The sequence below is a fragment of the Martes martes genome (genome assembly GCF_963455335.1).
Source record: "Martes martes genome assembly, chromosome: X".
In the NCBI taxonomy this organism is placed as follows: Eukaryota; Metazoa; Chordata; class Mammalia; order Carnivora; family Mustelidae; genus Martes; species Martes martes.
The window spans coordinates 16,731,861-16,756,134 of record NC_137897.1 but is presented as its reverse complement, the minus strand read 5'-3'; the positions used below and the strand labels follow the sequence as shown (position 1 = coordinate 16,756,134).

Here is a 24,274-nt window from a genome sequence, read left to right as displayed (position 1 = left end):
AAGATACAAACTCCACAAAGAAAAGCAGCACGCTCTCCCATCACCCTCTCAGCAGGGGCCTGTTCACTATTAACTGCCTTTCAGCAGATGCAGCGAGGAGAAGGGCACTGTTCTGACACGGAGCACGGGAACGCGTAAGGGGTGAGAGGTACTTCAGAGCGTGTGGTCTTACGTCACCTACCTTCCTAACCCAGATGAAAAGACTGACCCAGAAACACACACGGAACCTGACTTCCCGTCTCTGTCTCCTCACCAGCCAGGCTCGTCCAAAGCCTCTCCTCTGCCACGGGACAGCAGCTTAGAAGAAACAGCTGAATACACTTAGACTTTCTCATGCCGCAGGCCCTCTTCTAAGTACGTTAAGTATACTAACTCCTGCATAAACAATGAGGTAGGTACTCATCTCCCCATTTTACAGATGTAAAAAGTGAGGGTCAGAGACGTTAAGTAACTTCCAAAGGGTCCTGCAGCTAAAAAGGGCAGACACTGGCTCCGAGCGTACGGGGTCTTTCTCCACAGTCTGTGGGCTTAACGTCTCTCCTGCACTTCCTGTTGAGGCCAGTTAGAGAGAGGAGACGCAAGTGTGAAAGCTACTCCCTTGGCTAGGATGTACCTGTGAGAGAAATGGAGAAATGTGGCGGCAGACAGATGGAGCCCGAGGGGGCCAGCTAGCTCAAGACGGCAGCAGGGCAGCACGTGTGAGCCAAGCATCTACCGGAAGTGGCGAGGGATGCTGAGGGATGTCTACTTGCTGCTCTGTCAGTTCCTGTGTGTCTCTGGGGCAGCACTGGAGTAGAGGCAAGAACCCAGCATTCTGGAGCACATGCAAACGGCCTTGAATCTGGAACAGGGGAGGGCAGGAGACACTCTGACAAAAGTCTTGTCTTTTTTCCACAGACCAATGTAAAGACAAAATGTGAAATGAAGCAAGAGTGAAGGTACCAAGGGGAAGTGATAGCTGGGCGCAGAGCTGTTGAGATCCACAAGGAGGAGCCAGAGGAAGTCTTACCCACAGGCTACAAGGACAGACGCAGAGTGGGCAGTGCCCAAGTCAAGTGCCCCCACATGTGGGTCTGGGCTCCTTAGACTCTTCCTCCCCTACAGCAACAGCCAGGAGCACTTTGTCTCTCCACTGCATTAACTAAAATTTCTCCCCATCTGCGCAGCACCCATGTTCCTGCTATCCTCTCCCAGGACAGTGAAAGCCCTTGCAGAGAGAGGAAGCCACGGATCATCTTTGAATCTACAGCTCCTGCTCCAGCACCTGGCATGTCATTGGTTCTGGAAACGTCTGTGGAACCGAACTTGCTGAAGTGCTGCTCACACAGACATGCAGTGAAATGTGTTGTCACCTTAAGGCCAGCAAGGATGGAGAGGATGCATACCCCAGGGTCTGTGCCCTAGTCTGAGGATCCCCAAGAGGAGACCCCAAGACAAGGACTCGAGAATGAGCAGTTCACCTCGCAAGTGAAAGACACATCAAACACCAGGAAGGGACTGCGGAAGTGAGCAGAGCAAGGCCAGCTGTCAGTAAAAGGCATCTTCTTGAGCCAGCTGACCATGTGAGCTAGTGGAGCTTACCCGGCTGGGGAAACTGCAGGAGCCCTGCTGACCACATCCCTGAGGGAGGAGGGGACATACACAGTAACTCCCATCAGCTATTAAGTGTGTTCATTCACGGGCCCTCTGTATGAGTGGCATAGCAGGTTCCAGTGGGAAGAGAAAGCTCTTGGGCAAAGTGCAGGTGCCAGCAGCTGGAAGCCAGACAGATGTGCGATGAAATGGTAACGGCAAGGCGGTGGGGCTCCCACCACCACCCCAGAGCTCAGCAGGTCTAGGGAGACCCAGGAATTTGCATTTCTAATGAATCCCTCACCTTTCTACTAGGAAGGACAAAGGTGAATCACCAAAGACAACTTTAGACCCTATCGACCTGGAGATAGCACGGGAGTAATCTACATAACAGACTTCTCTAACTAGCCTGTGTCTACCATTAGTTTCCCATATATTTATCTTTCCATATCTGCTGCTCTTAGAAGTCCAAAACCACTTTCCTTTGTCATTTTTCTGCAAATTTTTTCTTCTTTCTTAAGAATGCTATACAAGCCGAGGTTTTAAGCCACCTCTTTGAGTTACTCATTTTTCTGAGTTTCTCTCATGTATATATTAGATATACACATTAATAAACTTCTGGTTGGGGCACCTGGGTGGCTCAATGGGTTAAAGCCTCTGCCTTCGGCTCAGGTCATGATCTCAGGGTCCTAGGATCGAGCCCCGTATCAGGCTCTCTGCTCAGCGGGGAGCCTGCTTCCTCCTCTCTCTCTCTCTCTGCCTGCCTCTCTGCCTACTTGTGATCTCTGTCAAATAAATAAATAAAATCCTTGAGAAAAAATAAATAAATAAACTTCTGGTTCATTTTCTCTTGTTAACCTATCTTTCATCACACGGGGCCCAGTCAAGTACTTAGAGGGCTAAAAGGAATGATTATATTTCTTCCCAAATAGAGACAAAGCCAAAGAGGTGAAACACACTTTTGTTTGCTCCTCTGCAGGAAAACTCTTGCCACCTTGCTCAAAGCCTATGTGGCATGCCTGTGGCAAAAGGACCGTGTAGCACACTCCCAGGAACCATCTGTACCTGCTGTGGCCAAGGTTAAGGCCACTCACAGGATCCTGAGGATGCTGCCTTCCTAGCAGTTCCATCCGGGTCTTTCTCTCTAGGGGTGGCCAGGCAAACATAGATCCCAGAAGTAAAGAGGACAAACAAACATTTCAGGAAGGACCCAGATTTTGGATACAGAACTGAATCTAGCAGGGGACTAGCCAAATTCAGGAAGCTGTTCCTCCTGATCTGACACAGAGCTCTCCAGCAGAATCCCTGCTCCTGCCGCTAGGGCAGCCAAAGGCAGTGTTGCATCCCTTCCTGCCAGGCCTCAGAATCACTACGTAGTGACCTTGAGATCCTCCTACTCTGTTCTGGAAAAGGCAAATCTTCCAGAAGACACCCCCCAAAATAATTTCTACCACCTTACACTCGTCCCCCATCTGTGATAACCAAAAAAAAAAAAAAAAAAAAACAAAAAAAAACAAACAAACAAAAAAAAAAAACAGGCTTCCTGTCCTTTGCTGCTAGTTTACAGTAAAAGCATATGCTTGCAGGAAACAGAATCCTGAACAAAAATTGGTGCTTATTTCACAATACTAAATTTCCAGTTGAAACCTATGCTGTCAGTTTAGTGGTTTCTAAACCACTCGTGACCTCTTAGGAGATGAGAGGAGCAAAGCCAGGAGACTGAGACAACAGATTTACCCTTCCCCAGAGCAGAGGCAACCTCGTTGATCTTTTTATGGTGATCACCCCTACTGAAGAACACAACAAAGTCACATCCCCACAGTTCCATTTTGAAACCGGGGTCACTGACACACAACTCAAGGTGTTAGGCCTCAAGTCACTGCGGTATCTGGGCCTTCCACATTCAGGAGGCCTGGCACTAGAGAACACTTAGGTCAGCACCCAATACAGGAGGCACTGTCATCTGTTGCAGTCTAGAGCTTCGTGGTGAGGCAAAGAAAAGCTTCTCCCACTCACAAATCAGAACATTTTCCCACCTTTCCCCATGGGTTGCCAAGTGACTCAGCATTGGCCCAGTGTGGGCACTATTATTGATGAGAAATCTTCCGCCTGGGTGATATACTGCATACAACACATGCCCAAAGAACAGTGCCAAGTCATACCAGGAAGAGCAGGCAAATTACTCACCTCCACTTTCAACACAGGCAGATCCTGTCTTAATGCAGAAGCTACTCAGTATCAGAAAGACAAAGCCCTAAGACTGTCAAAGATTTCCATCTGAGATTCAAGGAATTAGTAGGCAGAACCTGTCCTTTCTTGTTGACTATTAAAAGGCAATCAAATTGAGGACAGCAGAGAAAAAGGGCAAGAAAAAAAATAATTTTTTTCAAAAACAACCCCAGAGCCGAAAGCTGCATAAATGCCCTCAGCTTCCTAAATTCTGTCTCTGCGAGTCTATGAGCTCCTCCCAGAGGTCATTCCCAGAACTGCGTGTTCATTTAATTCAGAAAAAGAAAATCTGCATCTTCTGGGGTCCACGGCCTGACATGCTTTGGGAAACTGGTGAAAATTCTCAGACAACATCCCCTCTTTCTTGCCTTTTGTTAACGGAATGTCCCTGAACTCTGAAATACAGGATACTCAGGGAGCCTGGTGAGATCCAGGAGGAAAATTTCCTTTGATATTTGTACCTGTCAAGGAACTAGTTGAGTTCCTGGCAGGTTGAACTCAGCGCAAAGAAAGCAGTGTGTTCAAAGAGTACTTTTAGAAGAAAAAGTGACAGCTCTCATTGAAATAAAATATAAGACTGGAAAGCAACTCAGGGAGCAAACAGGAACATGTCTAATATTAGAAGAACTGAGAATAATGTGCCTTCAAGAAAGACCCATGTGCCACTTGCCTAGAAGACCCAGCTGTAAGGTGCCCGCTCCTTTATGCAAACTCAGACGATCTCCCCCTGAGGCAACCAGTCATACTTCCCAAAAACTGACTGCAGTCCCGAGAACATTCCTCTGGTATCCGTCCTGTTCAGCACTTGCACACAGGCCTCATCACTCCACCCCAGCCTCCACAAGGGTGACCCTCAGGCCACGAAGGGTCAGGCTAGGATCAAGAGCCCCAGTGCTCTGCACTCTCAACTGTGCAGTGCAAGACAAATTCTGTTCCAGATATCACAAGCCAGCCCAGCAAATAAATGAAGCCTTCAAAAAACAACAATATGTTGGTGCCAAAAGTTTCATCTACCATCTGGAGAGTTTCTCATCACAGCCCGCATGCTCCTGCCTTCATCAGCTTGCGCCTTCCATGACTTAAGACGGCTTTGACAGATTCTCGAGGGGAAAAACATCCAACTTACCCTTTGTCTTCTTCCAACACCTGCCACTCCCGGCCACCCAAGTTCTTCCTTCACTACAAACAGTGAACAGCCTTTTCATGTCTATTGACAAAAATATCTATGGCAATGTTCATCCATCTCAGGAGTATTAACGCTCTAGAAAATACCCTTGCTAAACCTCTGTACATTCTCATTTCAGTGAGGCTAAGCACTCCCAGAATGTTGCCCTCTGTTTTTTGTCGTTGTTGCTCTTGCTGTCGTTGTTGAATAGACTTGATTTTTTCAAGCGGTCATACGTTCACAGCAAAATTGAGAAGAAAGCACAGAGATCTCCTATAAAAACCCTGAGCCCACACATGCATAGCCTCCCCATTAACAAACTCCCCCACCAGATAGGTGCATTTGCTACAATCAATGAACCTGCACTGGTACAGCATTACCACCCGGAATTCAAAGATTATATTAGGATTCACTCTTGGTGCTGCACATTCTATGGGTCCGGACAAATGCACGATGACACCACGTATCCACCCCTATAGTATCAGAGAGGGTAGGTTCACTGCCCTCCCCTCTCCCCGTTTCTTGACCATAGGGCAAAAAGATCTGTACTCAGCATGACTCAGTAGAACTCCAAGCAGTGTTCCCCAGGCCCCCCGAGCAATAACAATCAGCAGGGGGACTGGCTGAAGTCACAAATGTTCAAACTGCACCGTCCAGCCACTAAATCAGACCTTGCTGGGGAGGGGCCCAGAGAGCTAGAGGGCATTTAGGCATCCCAGGGGATTCCTATCATCAGCCAGGTTTTAAAATACCTTTCTAAAGAAGAAATGCTCCTAGTTCAGTCTCCCAGATACAGGGCAGCAGGGATCCCTCAGAATGCAGGAGGGATTCCCTACCCCCTCGAGCTCCAGCTCCGTCTCCATCTGAATACCGAGAATTCACAATCAGTCTGAGTCTTCGTTGTTTAAGCTGCGTGGCTGCCAATACTTCTCTCACTTACTCCTTCATCTTGTTACATGGGACCAGAAAATTGTACAAAGCCCACCAAGCATCTGCTTCTATTAGGCAACATTTTTGCGTTCCTATACCATGGTCTGCCACTGGTTTGTAGTTCATAAGCGTGCCATTTGGATCATTAGAGCAAAATGATGGGTTAGGAAAGTAGACCTGCTTGGTTGCAGGAAAGGATTTTCCCGAGGACATTTGCACACATCGTGCACAGGCAGAAGGACACACAGCCAGTATGGGGTTTTCTTCTTTGGGCCTTGAAGGCTCTTCTGCCAGCTGCTGCCCATGGTTCCCCGCTGCTCTGCATTCTGCCACAGCCAATGACTGTTTGTGGCAAAATTCGCTGGGCAGTGGGCCATGTGGCTCTTAGAAACAGCAATTGAGAGAGAAGGAAAGGCTGAATTACAAGGTGTTTGAAATGCAGTTCGAGAAAGAAAAAAGTCAGATCTTACTTTCTCTTACCTCCCGGTGATGAAATCTATATATTCATCCCAAAACAGACACGTGACTCTGGGGTCATTCAGAGTCAAGAGCTCAGTCAATATAAAAATCAAGTACACAATACTGAGCATGAAAATCCATTACACGGAAAGTCATATTTTTTTTTTAATCAAAAGGACTCTTACCTTTTCCTTGGCTTTCCTTTTTGTCCCTGCATCCATCCACTCATTTTCTTTTTCCAGCATGTCAATAAAGGCCCAGCGAATACCCTCAATCAATTCCTCCATCTGCAAGGAAATACCCAGAGAAACAGGTCAAAACAAAGAAGATTCGGACAGGGTTTTCTGGGCCACAAGAAAGAGTTCAGTGCCAAACGTGGTGGGAAACAGGTTCCTTTCAGCTTGACTCCAAGCTCTGGCAATATTTCTTTTCCCAGGAAAATGCTTTTTTTCCCCATCACTAGAAGATAATTAATCATTCCTTTGCAGAGAACAATTTGATGGTCTAGTTGTAAAAGGATTATATGTGGAAAGGAATCCACCATAGGTTATAACTGACCTTTCTCCGTCTACTAAATTAAGCCATCCTTACCAAGGTGGCAACTAATTTCAATAGTTAAGGCTTTGGGAGAGACAAGCGAAGGCACGGGCTGTGTGTTTCAGGTGGGAATTCCAGAAGCAAGTGAGTAAACAGTTGAAGGAGGTACTGTTAACAGGGAAACAGGCAGGGAGAGCCAGCACTCCAAGGGACTCCTTCCCAGTCTAAATCAGGCTTCTGTCAGGACCTAGTTTTCCCCAAACTGAGTGCCAGTGGTCACGCCAAATGCTTTGCTGTTCTCTGTTATCCTCCTGCTCTCCTCTCTACTCCCTAGCAGCTTAAAAAAGTCTTAGGTTATTTCAGACCTAAAATGGTAGGTCCGAATGAGGCTTCTACAGGAAAGCTGTCTCCTGAAAGACCTGTTCCAAAGTGTTTTAACAGTGAGACCACACACCCACAGCGATGGTATGTTTGCCCTGGCTTTTCTTCCTGTGTCTATGGGCCAGCAGAGAGAACTAGGGAAAGAGAGATGCTAACTCTTGCCTTCAGAGGCCCATGTGGAGGAGTCTGGGGAGGTCCTGCCTCTGTCTAGGGACAAATCCCCCAAAATGTCATTCTCTCACAGAGATGCTTCGATTTTCTTGACAGGATACTCAAGAAAGAATAAATACTAGGTTTGGCACCAGAATTAAATTGTTCCCTTAAGATTAGGGGGTTGAAAATCCATTTTTAGCATTAATTCTAGAAGGAAAGTTCAGATGTTTCCTTGGTTCTGTAAGGAATTGTCGGCGCAAAGCTCAAAATAATTTTTTTTTCTGTTTAATAAGTTTTCAGCTATGTTTTCAGTTCAATAACAGTTGTAAGGGAACCAGAACTGTAAATCAGTGGGCTGGGTTCCATCGTATGTAAATAAGAACAAACAGCAGATGGAAGGGGGTGGGGGGAACTTCACAGCTATTTTTTTCCAACTTAGTAAAAACATTAACTTCAGTTTGGGGCATGACTGAAAACACGCAATGATAGAAGAGTTGTGGCCCTTTAAAATCATAAAGTCAATGGGTCTCAAGCCTGGTGACACACTATCTCCGAGGGGAGCTTTCAACAACCCTGAAGGCAGCAAGGTGGGAGGCTGATGTCAGGGTTCCAGGGTACAGCCTGGGCTGGGAGGTCCAAAAGCCCCCCCAGGTGATGCTACTGCGTAGCCAGGGTGTGGCCTCCCTGGTCCAGGGAAGCCACTTATTTTACAGATAAAGAAACAAAGAGTCGAGAGAGTCCATGATCTGTTCCAGCTCTTGCCGCCAGGAAGGGTCAGAGCCAAGACTCAACCGCAGAGCTGAATGACAGTTGTGAGCTCAGAACTTCCCAGAGCATCAGAGCTGTGCCTCATACATGAAAGGAAAATGCCAGGGAAGTAAAAGGGAACCGACTGAGAGATGTACCAGTCACAATTTCAAACAAAGCCCGCACAAGGAGGGTGTTAGAACGACAAGGAAATCTCCAGTGTCTAGAATTTTTGCCTGTTCAGTCATCAGCACCCTTCAGTCTTTGTGACCTCATCGCACAGCAACCCCCATCAGCCCGCCCATGACCTTCCCATAAAAACTGAAACAGTATCTTCCCAAGTTAACTAAGGAGGGGGCAGCCAGGGTGGGAAAAAGTGGGTAAATTAATTTGAGAGAGACTCAGGGACCAAATCAATGGAAGCAGGTAATTAACTTTATGTGAGGAGGTGAGCAAAGGACAGAAAGTCACATTACTTCCCAGGCTTCAGTCACGGGCAACTAGGTGAACGCTACTGCCGTTTTCTAAGACCAGGGAAGCTGGAAGAGAAAGAGGGCTGGGGACAAAAGCCTCACCTCAGTGGGATGAAGGGTGCACGGGCAATGGAGGCAGCAAGTCTGGACAACCCAGTCAAGGAGTCTGTCTACTCTCAGAGGGCAAGAATCCCTGACCCCTTCAAGGGTCCTTCTAGCTGGACTAAGAATCAAATTGACATGAGACAGGTTAATAGGAGAAAATCAAATTTAATAGAGTATGTAAGGGGAATCCCCATAGATGTGGAAATTCCAAAGACAGGCAAGATGAGGTACACATGTCATTCTGAACTAAGGACAAAGGGGTGGGGGTTCTGGAACTTCAGAGGAAAGGGAGGCACTTCACAGGGCAATAAAAAGAGCAAGTGTTTGGTAATTAGATGTTTGTCCTGCCATACAGATGGGTCATTCAGATAAAATCTATCTCTGCTAATAACCCTGACTCTGGGAAAGACTCCCATTTAGATTCTTCTCTGTGGTTAAGGGAAAGGCAAAAGCTTCCCTTGAGCCCATAGGGTCTCAAGTGCCTTCAGCTCAGACTAATCTCCATGCCAAAGCAGCCTGTCTTGGGGCAGCCTGTCCTGGGTTTCTACACTATGAAAGACAGAAAGTAAAGATAAGGCAGAGGGAGATGTAGGGTTAAGAGAGGAGATGGAGGGCTTGGGATTTGGGGTTTGAGGTTTGCTGCTGCTGCTGCTGTTGTGGTTGTTGACCATGTGAGAGATCTAACTGTGTTTAAGCGTCACTGGAAACTCAACAATGAGAAAACAACCAAAGTGATTTTAAAATGAGCCAAAGACATAAGTCAATCAGAGAAAGACAACCATCCTATGGTTTCACTCATATGAGGACTATAAAAACAGTGCAGAGGATCACAAGGGAAGGGAGGGAAAATGGAATGAGATGTCATCAGAGAGGGAGACAAACCATGAGACTCTTAATTATGGGAAACAAACTGAGGGTTATGGAAGGGGAGGTGGGTGGGGGGATGGGGTAACTGGGGGATGGGCATTAAGGAGGGCACGTGATGTGCGACTGGGTGTTGTACACAACTGACAAACTGCTGAACACTACATCTGAAACTAATGATGTACTGTGTGGGCTAACTGAATTTTAATTTAAAAATAAAGAATAAACCTAAAATGAGCCAAAGACATTAACAGTCACCTCCCTAAAGAAGACATACACATGACCAGCATAGGAAACGGTGCTTCCCATGACTGGTCATCAGAAAAACGCCAACTGAAACAATGAGATACCACTACCCACCTATTAGAGTGGCCCAAACCCACAACACTAACACCGCAAGATGCTGGTGAGGCTGTGTAGCAACAGGAACTCTCGTTCACAGCTGGTGGGAGTGCGAAATAGCAGAGCCCCCCTGGAAAGCAGTTTGGCAGTTTCTTAGAAAACTAAACATAATCTTACCACAGGAACCAGTGACCATGCTCTTGGTTATTTACCCTAAGTAAAGGAACTTACGTCAACACAAACCAGGCCAGGGATGTTTAAAGAAGCTTTATTCATAATTGTCACATCTTGGAAGATGTGCTTCAGGAGGTGAGTAGATAAACAAACTGTGGTACTTCCAGACAACGGAATATTATTCAGCCCTGAAAAGAAAAGAGCTAGCAAGCCATGAGAAGACAGGAAGGAACCTTAAGTACCTATCACTACAGGAAAGAAGCCAACTTGAAAAGGCTACATACTGTATGTTTCCAACAACAGAACATTGTGAAAAAGGCGAAACTATGGAGACAGTGAAAAGATTGGGTTGCCAGGGGGTGAAGGGAAAGCAATGACCAGACAGAGCACAGAGGGTTTTTAAGGCAGTGAAACTACACTGTATGACAGCATAATGATGGATACAGGTCACTACTGTTTTTGTTTTGTTTTTTCCCAAAACCACAGAACGTGTAACACCAAGAGTGAACCTTAAACTGTGGGACTTTGAGTGATATGTGTCAATGTATGTTCGCCATTGGTTAAGGAAAAAAAAAAAAAAAGTACCAGGGCACCTGGGTGGCTCAGTGAGTTAAAGCCTCTGCCTTCAGCTCAGGTCATGATCCCAGGGTCCTGGGATCGAGCCCTGCGTCCGGCTCTCTGCTCAGCAGGGAGCCTGTTTCCTCCTCTCTCTCTGCCTGCCTCTCTGCCTACTTGTGATCTCTCTCTGTGTGTCAAATAAATAAATAAAATCTTTAAAAAAAATGTACCATTCCGGGGAACAATGTTGGTAATGGGGGAGATTCTGTATGTGTGGGGTCAGGGGGTTCATGAGAAATGTCTGCATCTTCCTCTCAGTTTTGTTATAATCATAAAACTGCTGTAAGATAATTTAAGTCTTTTTAAAAATTACAAAAAAAAAGTACTGACAGGAAGGATTCAGTGAAGAGGAAGAGATTGAACATACAGGAGCTGGGCCCTGAGAGGGCAAAGTGGGGACAGGACCCGGAGAATACATGAGGCAGGATTATGAGAGAAGGGTAAAATGATGGACAGGAATGCAGAAGAATCTTTAGATTAGATGGTGGAAGGTTGACAATCTTCGTGCAATGGTGTCTTTTCCCCATGAAATAAGAGCAAGATCTTTGGCTAAAAGGGTGTTTCTCGGAAAAAAAAAAAAATCAATTTCTTCACATTCAGCTGTGTGCATCCTGGCAAGGTGAACATACTGGTAGGAGAGAGGTATTTACAGATGAGAACAAAGAGGGCAATGAAAGAGTTGCTCTCAGCACCCTGGCCAACATGTGGTGATAACCGAAAGCACCTAAAGAATACATAAAAAGCTGAACATGTCCAAGGAAAATACTTGGAGTAAGGAGTATGAAAACTAATCTGTTTCACTATGGTTTAAAATAAATGACTTAATCAAATAGAACAAAATAAACACTACCCATGCCAAAGAGCTCTTTGGCAAATACACGTATTTTAGAATTTCTAAATTCTAAATTAGTATCTTAAGTTCGTTTAGCCTCTATTTGCTTCAGGGCACACTTTGCTCCTATTTGCTTTGGGGCACTTTTATGAAGTATGTACCCATTATTAAAGGGCTAGGGCACCTGGGTAGCTCAGTCCATTAAGTAAGTGTCTGACTCTTGATTTCAGCTCAGGTCATGATCTCGGGGTCATGAATCAAGCCCTGCTTCAGGCTCCCAGGTTCAGCACGAGAGTCAGCTTAAGATTCTCTCTCCCTCTGTCCCTCCCTCCATTCCTTAAAAAAAATAAACTAAACTAAAATAAAATGACGCTGAGTGCTTCCAGATACTGCTCTCTAAGCACCTTGGTTCTGTAGGTCCCTCCCTTGCCATCCCTGGGCATTACAATGGCTCTCGAAATCACTAACATTTTAAACATGTTCCATGGACACTTAAAGCTCTCAGTCTCTACCCTGCTGATTTGCATTTCAAGTGGAAATCGCTTAAGACCTGTAAGGGCCAAAGACAGGCTGCCCCAAAATGTGCCAGTTTAGCATACTGACATTTTAAATAAAAGTTACAATGGGGCACTTGGGTGGTTCAGTCAGTTAACCATTTGCCTTCAGCTTGGATGATGATCCCAGGGTCCTGGGATCAAGTCCCGAATTGGGCTCCCTACTCTGCAAGGACTCTGCTTCCCCCTCTCCCTCTGCCCCTCTCCCCTTGCTTGTGCACACACATAATCTCTCTGTGTCAAATAAATAAAATCCTTTTTAAAAAAGTTACAAAAGAGCCTCCTCCACCTCCCTGAAGGCAGGAAATATATCTCCCATGTGAAAAGTGCCACCCCTATACCAGGAGGTAAAGAGACATCCTTATCACCGGAGATGGGAAATTTAGAACCAAGAAGGCTGTATAAACAATGCTTGTTCCTTTTTACTAATTTACTACCCCAGCCCAAATTCTGTCTAGAATTTCTTACTGTTGATGCTCCCAAAGTTAAGTCTCCCTTGTCCTGTCAATTCCTCACAGATCTATCATCTCCTTGTCTAAAAAGTATGAAAACTCACTGTTCATTTCTTTACATCCCAATTTCCTTAGAGAGCTTTGGTGCACATGTAATAAAACTTGGGATTGTTCTTCTGTTAATCTGACTCATTTAAATTTCATTCCTAGTCCAGCTAGAAGACCTTGAAGGACAGAGAAAGACAATTTCCTTCCTTTCAAGGGCAAAAAGATCTCAGCCTATTGCCAAGATGCAGAATGACGAACAGCTGACTGTTGACTCAGGTAGCTTCCTTCTTCAGATTCCTTTCCTTCTCTCCCCTCCCCCCACCACCACAGTCTTTCCTAAATCTCTACCTTGGTAACTCACTCTCTCTATGGCCCTCTCACAGATGTCAAAACCCAAGCCATCACTTCCCTCTTTGCTTTCCTGTGAGCCTCATCTGGCCTCAGCCCTAGTCCTCTCAGGTGCCATCATCCCCCCACCCCCGACAGCACTCCTTCCCCCATCCCCCCACCCCCATCCCAGACTCCACTGCAGGGTTTTTTTTTTTCTTTTTCACAGACTTTACAGATTTATTGTGTAACATTTTCTGTGAAACAGTGCTGAGCCACCCCAGCAGAGTTCTAGAACAAGTGAATCTTTTATAGTGATTAATGTCATTGGTTGTCATGTCAATGCAAATAAAAGAAATAATGAGCTTAGCATGTCAGAACTAGGAAATCACTCAACACTTCTGATTTTTATCTTTAGACTTCTCTATATTATCCACAGCATCACATAACATAGCCTTCAGTTAAGCCATGTTCCCTGAGGCACAAAAGCCTGCTAGAGTTTCAAAATAAGAAAAGAGAAAGAGTATTTCTTCACCAAACCTTGACCCAACAACCCCACCAGGCAACATGTAACATTAATAGAAATCACTTAAGGTGGAAATCCTAAATTGAAGTTTCCCAAGGAAAACATTTTTTTTAATATTTTATTTATTCATTTGACAGAGAGAGACCGCAAGTAGGCAGAGCAACAGACAGAGAGAGAGGGGGAAGCAGGCTCCCTGCCGAGCAGAGAGCCCAATGTGGGGCTCGATCCCAGGACCCTGGGATCATGACCTGAGCCGAAGGCAGAGGCTTAACCCACTGAGCCACCCAGGCGCACCAGGAAAACATTTTTTTTAGACATAAAAATAAAAACACACTGAAATTAACTCAATTGTTTTTACAGTAAAATACGCCACATTGAGAAGGCCCTCTAGGCAAAACAGCATTTTCCGTAGCATCTATTTATTTCAAATCTCAGGGATCCACACTGAAAATACAGTTCATTTGGGGCGCCTGGGTGGCTCAGTTGGTTAAGCATCTGACTCATGATTTCAGCTCGGGTCATGATCTCGGGGTCGTGAGATTGAGCCCTGCACTGGTTTCTGCACTCTGTCTACTTGAGATTCTTTCCCTCTGCCCCTCCCTTAGCACTCATGCATGTGCACGCTTTCTCTTTCTCTATAATAAATAAACAAAATCTTTTTTAAAAGTAAAAGAAAATATACTTCATTCAGTTAGTCTATGGGCAGCTGTTTGTTCTTTTCCTCAACCAGTGCTATTTAAAAGTGGTTCCGCGGGTGCCTGGGTGGCTCAGTTGGTTAGGCAACTGCCTTCGGCTCAGGTCATGATCCTGGAGTCCCAGGATGGAGTCCCGCATCGGGCTCCCAGCTCCACGGGGAGTCTGTTTCTCCCTCTGACCTTCTTCCCTCTCATGCTCTCTCTCACTGTCTCTCTCTCAAATAAATAAATGGAATCTTTAAAAAAAAAAAAGTTTAAAAGTGGTTCCGCGTTTCAATCTTTGCACTCCAAGATCTTGCCCATAGTGTTCTAGATCGGACACTGGGGAGTTACACATGCCTATCTATGCACCTGCTACCCTTCCATGGAAGATTTTCCTTTTAACAAGAGTCTTCTACCTTAGTAAAATTCAAGTTGTCTCACCTACTCCCTCTTTTGACCTCTTCTTACCATTTCCCCTGTTGCATGGACATAGAAACTTAGTGTTTTATATAAATGAGTCAAGATTGTTCTAGTAATGCACTTGAGGAAACGTATGCCACTACTGCTCCAAGAAGGAGTGAATTCATCCCACTCTCAGCTGTAGTTTCCTTCAAAGCTGTGTCTCTAGCAATGAAAAACATCCTACATGGCCAACTCAGATCCTTCCTCATACCCATGAATCCCAAAAGTTTAAGCCCATACTTTCAGTCCCTTCTCAGAGTTCCTATTAGGGTTATGATCAGAACAATACAGGTGTGTGTTTAACTGCCATTTGCATATATTTGGTCTCCACAACAAAATCTATAAGCTTTGAAAATAGCAATCACAATTTAGATTCAATGAGATGATGGATATGTAAACGCAGGGATCACTGGCAAACCAAACCAAATAGGCCAACTTAGCATAAACATTATTTTGAGCCAGAAACAATCAAAATCCTGCAGATTCAGGAAAAGCTCTTTACCTCTGGGTCAATTGCCTGATTATACCAAGAAGATAGCTATTCACAGAAATGCCTCTTTCCTAAGAAAATTAACCGCATAATAAAGCAACCTATGTCTTCCAAACATCTTCTCTACGTTTGTACTAATAGTCTTTGTCCTCTTCACATCCTCAGACTCCTCCCCTCTCCTGAGCTCAGATAAGCCTCCTGGTACATCAAGGTCTTCAGAATTTCATGGCTGTGTGGATTCCCCATTCATATAAAACTAAATTTGACTTTCTCCTGTTAATCTCTCTCATGTCAAGTGGATTCTTAGTCCAGCTAGAAGGGCCATGAAGGGGTCCAATGGCTGGTGTAGTCAGCAAGACAATGACTTGCTAGACACCGCTCGCACCAGACACAGCTACCGCAGAGAGATCCTTGCGACATCAAACAGTTAGCAGAAGGCAACGTTTCTTACCATGTCGGTCTCCCAGAATCTCTCTTTGTGGAGTCTGATGGACTTTGGTAGAGTACTCTGGTTTCTGATCCATTTCCTCCCAAATATAGTCTTTGTTTTCCTTTGTGTTTTTTTTTAAAGATTTTATTTATTTATTTGACAGAGATCACAAGTAGGCAGAGAGGCAGGCAGAGAGAGAGAGAGAGGAGGAAGCAGGCTCCCTGCTAAGCAGAGAGCCGGATGTGGGGCTCGATCCCAGGACTCTGGGATCATGACCTGAGCTGAAGGCAGAGGCTTTAACCCACTGAGCCACCCAGGTGCCCCTCCTTTGTGTCTTTTATGTCATTTTTTACACAAACTTTGTTGTGGGTTAATGTGCACATGAGGCAAAGGCTGCTGCTAAGGGACAACTTGGAAGACGAAGCCCTAACACTGGTGGGCACAGGTGGAGCCCTTAAAAGCTGTTAGAGTGCTCCCCACCTAACGCAAAGACTCCCGTATTAGGATACGTTGGTCACAGAATGGGTCAGAGTGACACTAGGTAATCTGCCAACCTCGAGAAAACTTCTGTGCAACAGGGCACCCTGTAAAACAACACGCATCCCTCCTGGGCATTAGTGTGGCTCCAAGAGACCCGAGTCTCAGCTGAAGCTATAATGTGTGTTTAAGACAAACCTTGCTGCAGATTATGATTTTTCCTTTTGTCGTATTTTGTGTCCTAAGAGCTTGGTTTTGTGACCAGTGAGAATGTTCTCTTTGGCCTCCACCATTCAGAGAGTGCACTTACCAGGGCACACCTTGGTGGCCAGATAGACCAGGAATCTGAGTCTCAATCTCTCTCTGTCCAGCTGTGCCCTCTCTCGGGGAAGTTTGTCATGACAGGCTCCAGCCCGGAGGAACCTCTGCTCTCTCAACCTTCATTGCTTGTGCGTGCAGGAAAGTCACATTCCAGGAACACCTGCCCCATGTCACTGATGAGCAGGTCTGTACCTGGAGGAGGCATCTCACGGTTTCATGAGGACTGGAGACACTGTTTTCACTACACCATCCTTACTGCCTATGCAAGGTACACTTTTGCTTTCCTAGATAAATTTTGGGAATAAACTTTTGGATCATGGGGACTGCTTTCTTTGGATGCCTCTTAAATCTTCATTATGCCATTAAAAGGATTATTGTGGTTTGAGTGCTATTCACAGATCCTACTGGCCAATGGCCCGATGATGGCTCCTCCAAACTGGTTGTATTGAATAGAAAAATAAACGTTACAGAAAGCTCTCAATTCTCTTATAAGTAAAATGGCTAGCCTTAAGGGATACCTTGAAAAGATGGAAGAACAGAAATCAGGCTTAAGATTTAAAAATAAATGTCTACATCCAACCTAAGTTCCCCTTCTTAAAAACCTAGCCTCATCTGCCTGTTGTAACCTCCCTTTCCCTACAAGATTTACAGGGAGCATTCCAGCCTAGTCTCTAGGCTCAAAGTACACAGGTTGCTGGTGTAAATGCTAAAAGCCAAGAAATGAACTTAACAAAAGCACCTGAGACTGGCAATAAGGCTTTGCTCCTACCTTCCAGGGCTCTGTAATCAGGCTCTGCCAGCTTCAGGCATTCCTATGAAATGTCCTTTGCTGGTGTATCCTAGACGTGCCCCCCCAACCCCAAAGAATTCATGTCCCTGGACAGCAGCAGAGCTTTTCAATTATAAAGTCCTTTTATCTCTGCTTTCAGAAGATGCTACCAAATTTAGAAAGGAATTAGAAAGACTAATGACTATTCACAATCCTTCACAGAGGAAGCAAGACCAAACTTTAACCCACCCCTCCTACAAACAATCTGAGAAAGACCAATATTCATAGGCCGAGGTTGAACTGTGTACCTGGAAAGAAGGCTTTTGTTAAAATGCTTTATACAGACTTGACAAAGACATAAATCCCCCAATTCTCATTTTTATAAAAAGATTTATTTATTTTATTTGAAAAAGAACGAGAGGGGAAAAAAACACGCATGGAGGGGGCGAGGGCAGAAGAAGAGGGAAAGAATCCTCGAGGAGACTCCCTGCTGAGCGCAGAGCCCCCACAGCACAGGGCTCGCTCCATACCACACCCCTGAGATCAAGACCTGAGCCAAAACCAAGAGTCAGAAGCTTAACCAAATGAGCCGCCCAGGTGCCCCTCTTGATTCCCATTTTAGTTAAATATTTCCTTAATATAAAAAAGCAAATTTAGTTTTTAAAAATGCACCTGTGGGGCGCCTGGGTGGCTCAGTGGGTTAAAGCCTCTACCTTCGGCTCGGGTCATGATCCCAGGGTTCTGGGATCGAGCCCCACATCTGCCTAGTTGTGATCTCTTTCTGTCAAATAAATAAATAAAATCTTTTAAAAAAAAATGGACCCGTCCCTTGATTTCCAGGCTATGATCCAATTCTTTGGGGGATTGGAAAGAACTGTATGTTTTACAAATCTCTACAAAACCAGAAATGCAACTCTAGAAACAAGTCAAAGCCCACCCAGCTTTACCACTCCCAAAAACTCCCCTATTCTTCTCAAAATAGTTGTAGATATTATGAGAGATCAGGATATTGGAACAAAATTGTCCTGTACTTTTTTTTTAATTTATTTATTTGACAGACAGAGATCACAAGTAAGGAGAGAGGCAGGCAGAGAGAGAGGAAGGGAAGCAGGCTCCCTGCCGAGCAGAGAGCCCGATGCAGGGCTCCATCCCAGGACCCTGAGATCACAACCTGAGCCGAAGGCAGAGGCTTTAACTCACTGAGCCACCCAGGCACCCCTGTCCTGTACTTTTTTTAAGGGCAAATTTGAAATAGCAGTTACTCTGAAAACTAGAGGAAAAAAAATGTGCATTCTCTTTTTGTCCCTTGAAATTATAAAATTTACCATGTCTTTGAAATGTAAACACACCCCATAATCACCTGAGACTAAAGAAAAAAATGGGTAAGATGTCTTTTTAAAATACAAAGTGCAAAAAATAAATAAAATAAAATAAAATAAAATAAATAAAATACAAAGTGCTCGAAGGATTCTTGTGGCCAGATTCTAGCACCCCTGATAACAAGCAGACACGTTCCAAATCTCCACCCTGGAGAAAACTTGGAGACTTTCTGTGTACCTTTATGATGTAAATTATACCTCCATTGTCTCTACATGTAAGAGCCATTCTCCTTGAAATATGAACTTCAGGAAGAGTTTTTCATCAGAAAAAAAAAAAAAGAGAGCGGGAGATATCTGGAAATGAGGCTTTCAGTGTTCTCTCTGATGAGGGAGCTGAAGGCTCACTGAAGCAAAGCGCGAGCTGACCTCCTGCAACCTCTCCCACCCCCACTCCTGGGTGGGACACGTGGGACATTCTTCCAGGAAATCTCCCAACTATCTTAATATTAGTGCCTTGCTAGAGGGGAAAACAACCTTAACTTGACAATGGCAAAGGCTCCATTATCTTGTAGGGCCTCTTTAGCATACGAAAGTTCTTTTGAAACCTCTCTTTTCCTTACATTCCCCCCAAACTGGGTATGTAAGGAGCCACTCCTCAAGACCCCAGCACAGCAGCTCTGTCCGCCATGGCCCTGTCCTCATGCTTTACTAAAACCACCATTTTGCACCAAAGACACCTCAAGAATTCTTTCTTGGTCCTCAGCTCCAGACCTCACCCCTCCAAACTTCACCTATATTCCAAAACCACATCATCTACAAAAGTATCAGTAAAAACAAAAGCCAGAAGATTTTTTGTTCGCATCTTGTCTGCGTATGTGTGTCCACATATGTTGTTAATGCAAGACAGTCTCTCCACTTCTGGATGATTTTGCTAAAATTAACTTGTAAGAAAACTCTATGTAGTTGGTTTGAAGGCAAGTGTTTATAAGGCTGGGCATCTAACACTCAGAAAGATAGAAACTAACCCAAATGTTTTTCAAGTTCATGTGATGGGGGAAAATACGCAGTATTAAAGCTTATTTAAGATTGTTGGTTTAATTAAATGGACATATCTTCAGAGTTACCAGCATAAAACAGAAAACTTATCCTGGCCGTGTTTACTAAAAGTTGAACAATTTCATGTTTTCCCATTTACAACATTTACCAGGAAAAAAAATTAAAATAATGGTTGACTTTGTCTAATGCCTCATGAAGTTTGTTGGGTAATCTAAACACAATTGTTCAGAACAAGTCAATTAAATTGATGTAAATAAGACAAAAAGATTTGTAGACATATTTTTAAATAGCTTCCAAAAGCTACCGAAAGCTTTGGCAACCTGAAATTTTAAAGTTTGGGCAACTTAAGTAATAAGTTAAATTCATTTAACATCTAAATCATTTTCAAATAATACAAAATAATGAAGCTTTAACTGCTAAACCTAGGTTTATCTAACTTTTGTCTTATGACAGAGAAACTAAAGCTAAATTTGGGTTTGTTAGTAAACATGTTTTGTGCCTTATTGAAAGACTATGCTATAAAGAAGTGCATGTTCCTAGAAATTATAAAATTTATTCATAAATTTGTCGATCTAAAGACTACCGGTATAACAGTTCACAATTGCTGACTACTTAGTTTTCACCAGAAATGAAGACTTCTAAGAATTTCTATGAATTCTAATAAGTATAATTATAACTATTGGGGATAATAAAGGGCACAACTCTGTATGCAAGGAAAATAAAATGTGTGTTTTTGGTAAGAAGTAGTATAAGGAAACAGAAATACATTTTTGTTGAGGGGAAAAAATAATTTTGTCCTAAAGTGAGGCTGGTTATTTATTTATTTTTTAAAATATTTTTCTTCATTTATTTGACAGAGAAAGACACAGTGAGAGAGAGAACACAAGCAGGGAGAGTGGGAGAGGGAGAAGCAGGCCTCCTGCCGAGCAGGGAGCCCGATGCGGGAGCTCGATCCCAAGACCCTGGGATCATGACCTGAGCCAAAGGCAGACGCTTACAGCCTGAACCACCCAGGCGCCCTTAGGCTGCTTATTTAAAGAGGTAAAGTGGTAAAGTAAGACAAAATCTGAATATAAAGAAGAAAACTGTAAAAGGTTGGGGGGGGGATCTTTGGAAAAACATTTTACGTGTGGTTGGTACTGGCTATGATTAGGATAAATTTAAGTAAGTAAATGGGTTTTAATATCAAGAATAAACTGGTGTAAAATTAAAATTTTGTCTTTGTTAAAAGGATAAAATTCTCCTGAACTACTAGTCTGCTCTTAAAAAGAAACTGTAAACCAAACTTTTTCTTTGCCTTTAAAGTTACTGCCTAGGAGCACCTGGGTGGCTCAGCTCATTGAGCGACTACTGCCTTCGGATCAGGTCATGATCCTGGAATTTCTGGAGCAAGTCCCCATCAGGCTCCCTGCTCAGTGGAAAGTCTGCTTCTCCGTCTGACCCTCTCCCGTCTCATGTGCTCTCTCTCTCTCGCTCGCTCTCTCTCTCTCTCTCTCTCTCAAATAATAAAATCTTTAAAAAAAATAAAGTTATCTACCTAGAGAACTAGCATTATGTGTTTTGTCAAAATAACTACCCATGTTTATCAAGCCTTTGATTACTTAAGAAAACTGAGTCTTAATGTATAAAGAGCTAAATTGTGCCCACAACTGCATAACATTCTGCATTTGCCTTTGAAGTCTTTTTATTGTCACTTTGGTTAAATGGATAATTATACATTGTCTCATAATAATCTGTGATCCTATTTAACCAAATTTACAAACACTTGAATATTTTTTGACATGCTTTCCAAAATCAAATTCTAAAATAAAGTCTTTTGACCACAGTCTGAGGTGTTACACAGACCCCATAGAACATTTCAAAGATTTTGTGAGACATTAAACTAATCAGGCTTATCTGGCATGTTAAATTACATGAGAAGCATTGTCAAATAAGTGGTACTAAACCCTCTTAGATTTTATTTGTGTAGATGTGTTATTAAGTGTTCTAAAAATGGTATGAAACTCCTAGAAATCCGATGTCCTGGTATATTATTATCTTAAAGTGTTGTGTGTCACAGACATAACCAAATTTCCTTGTCAACTGCATTGTAATGAACTCTAACCAGATCTCTGACCATGGACATTTTTCTATCTTATCATTTAGTTACTGATCTATTCTAATGCTGTTACAAGGTAACAAATGTACAATAAATGTACAAATGTACCTCATCTTCACTGAGACTCATAAAAAGAAGTCTGAGGACAAGTTTCTGATAAGCTTAAAATCGTAAAACTTATCTATGTAAAAATTTCCAGAGCTAATGGAAAAACTGGATTCAAGCAGAACTGTAATGAAATGAGGAGGGTAACTAATTTTTTATGACTTTGTTTAAAACATTGCTGACTTTTGGTGGGGAACCTGGTGCCAAATCATTCATAGATGACCTGCTTCTGGGTTGGGGTTTCACACGAAGCAGAGCAACTCCCTCACTGTGATCTGTTGAAAGTCAGCCCTCGACACAAGTGTTTGTTAAATAAATAAATAAATAAATAAATAAATAAAACCATTTATTAAAATAAAAAATAAAACATTGCTGATTTTTTTAAAATGCTTTGTTTCTATAAATTTAAGGAAACTTTTCTCTTAAGCTAACTGACTTACAGCAGTTTGATAAAATACACTTTTGTCAACAAAATGAAACACTTCTCTTTTTCTCCTTATCTGATCCCTCCAGAATTCAGAAGCTCAGGGAGTATTCTTCTATTTTCATGGCAACATATCTGCATAAGTTCAATAAGAATCCTTCTCCTTATGACATGACATAACTGGAAACATTGGTTATATTATCCAGGCTTTGACTGGAATGTCATATTTGAGAGAGACATGCACAGACTCAGATATGACCAGACAGCTTTAAGGAACTAAGGTTGACTTTATTGAATCAATAAAGCCCCTCGGGAAATGACAGCCTACTATCTAGCTTACTAGATGAATAAAGAAGGTCACTTCCCAGCAGTTACAAAAACCTCTAAGATATCGGGGGGGACCTCAGGAAAAGAGGAATTAACCCAAATCTACAGGCATTGCAGGCAAAGTCTTATGGCAAGTATTTGGCTTGGCTTCTGGCCTCAAAAGGCTGTTAAAAGTTCAATGTAGAGACTCATAAAAAGTTGCAGCAAAGCAAGTTAAAAAAAAAAAGGAAAGGAAAAAAGCCTTGGCCATACCTGGTGTCCGAATAATTCCAGACATCCAGAGCCCTGAACACAAGGGGTAACACCACAAAATACGGACTCATTTTCTACTCCACCTGCACGGGCCAAGCAGTTGCCAAGCACAAGGGCTGCATCTCCCGATACCCGGCAAACAAATGCAAAACTGCCTCCAGAAGTCAGTCTTTCTCTGAGGTGCCCACAAGTACATTCGGGAAGAAGCTTCCAGAGCAAGTCAAGGAGCACCTGTCCTTCTAGGAGACTAGAGAGACTGCATGGAAGGATCTGGATGCCAGGAAGGAGGCGATGGTTCAGGCAGAAGAAGTGGCTGCTGAGACTGCTGGGAAGCTGGAGAAACAGGAGAAGTTCTGCATGAAGAAAGCAAGTAGCCGCTGGCAGCGAGCGCCCTCATGTCTTCAGAAAACAGCAGCAGTGCCCCTGAGGAGAGAGGTGAAAGGCCCAAAAGAAAGCAAAAGCCAAAGGCCTGAAAGGCTCCTCAGGACAAAGAAATGGAAATCCCAGCTGTCTCTGTCTCTTTCTCCAAACCCAAGAAAAAGAAATCTGTTCCCAAGGAGGAGATGGTTAGTGGTGATCTTGAAGAGAAGGCTGGCAGTGGAAGTCGTCCCAAGAGGAAGAAATCTTTCCCTGAAGAGGAACCAGTTAATGACCCTGAAGAGGCAGGAAGCAGGAGGGTCCCCAGAAAAAAAAGAAAAAAGATTCTCTTCCAAAGAGGAGCTGCTCAGCAGCAGACCTGATGAGGCTGCTGGCAGCAAGAGCAGCAGCTCCAAGAAAAAGAGAAAGTTCCAGAAGTTATCCTGGGAAGATCAGAATGGACACTTCCCTGGTGGGAACATAATCCACGGTGACATTTCCCAACCCAATCCATCTCTTAGATCCCAATAAAAATAAATTCACAAGAAAAAAATGATAATAAAATTTAAAAGTCCTGGGGCACCTGGGTGGCTCTGTCATTTAAACATCCAACTCTTGATATCATCTCAGGTCATGATCGTAGGGTCACAGGATCGTAGGTCACAGAGCCCTGCACTGGGCTCTGCATGGGGCTTAGGATCTGCTTAAGATTCTCTCTCTTTCCCCCCTTGGCCCCTCCCCTCCTAAAAAAAAAGTCATAGGATCAACTGCTATTCTTGCTGCACTTATGTAAATGATCAGGCCAAGGTTTTTTGAAGCTAGGCTTTTCACAAATGAATATTAATTAGGCTATCTTTGATAAACATGAGGGTGATTATACAGAGAAAATATGTTTCAATAATACTTTTGAATAAATATTAAACCCTCATACTAATTATTATAAACTCACCTAGATACTGATTCTTCCTAGTTTCCTCCAATGCCTGGCTACAACTCTCCAGACTAATGTTTTCCATGCTTCTCCCATCTTTGTGAGTTGAATTCATTTGAAAACTAAAATTGCCCTTTCTCCTAAAACCCTGCCAACAAGTAGGAATGATCTGACGCAGACTTCAGAGAAACCTCCAAAATCTCACACATAGGCAACCTTCGCACCTGTTGCTCTGTGGGCCTTTCAAAAAGATCACCACAGATATTCAAGCTACAGACTAGAAAAATCAGA

General features: G+C 43.6%; 1 protein-coding gene across 1 annotated transcript in view; it reads right to left on the bottom strand.

Annotated features, from left to right (window-relative positions):
- Positions 1-24,274, bottom strand: part of PHEX (phosphate regulating endopeptidase X-linked) — a gene marked incomplete at its 5' end in the record, with an annotated part of 206,253 nt that overhangs the window by 96,294 nt on the left and 85,685 nt on the right. Inside the window, one exon of the mRNA XM_080831329.1 lies at positions 6,541-6,642. Within this exon, the coding sequence (XP_080687455.1) occupies positions 6,541-6,642 (102 nt within the window). The remainder of the gene's footprint in view (positions 1-6,540; positions 6,643-24,274) is intronic.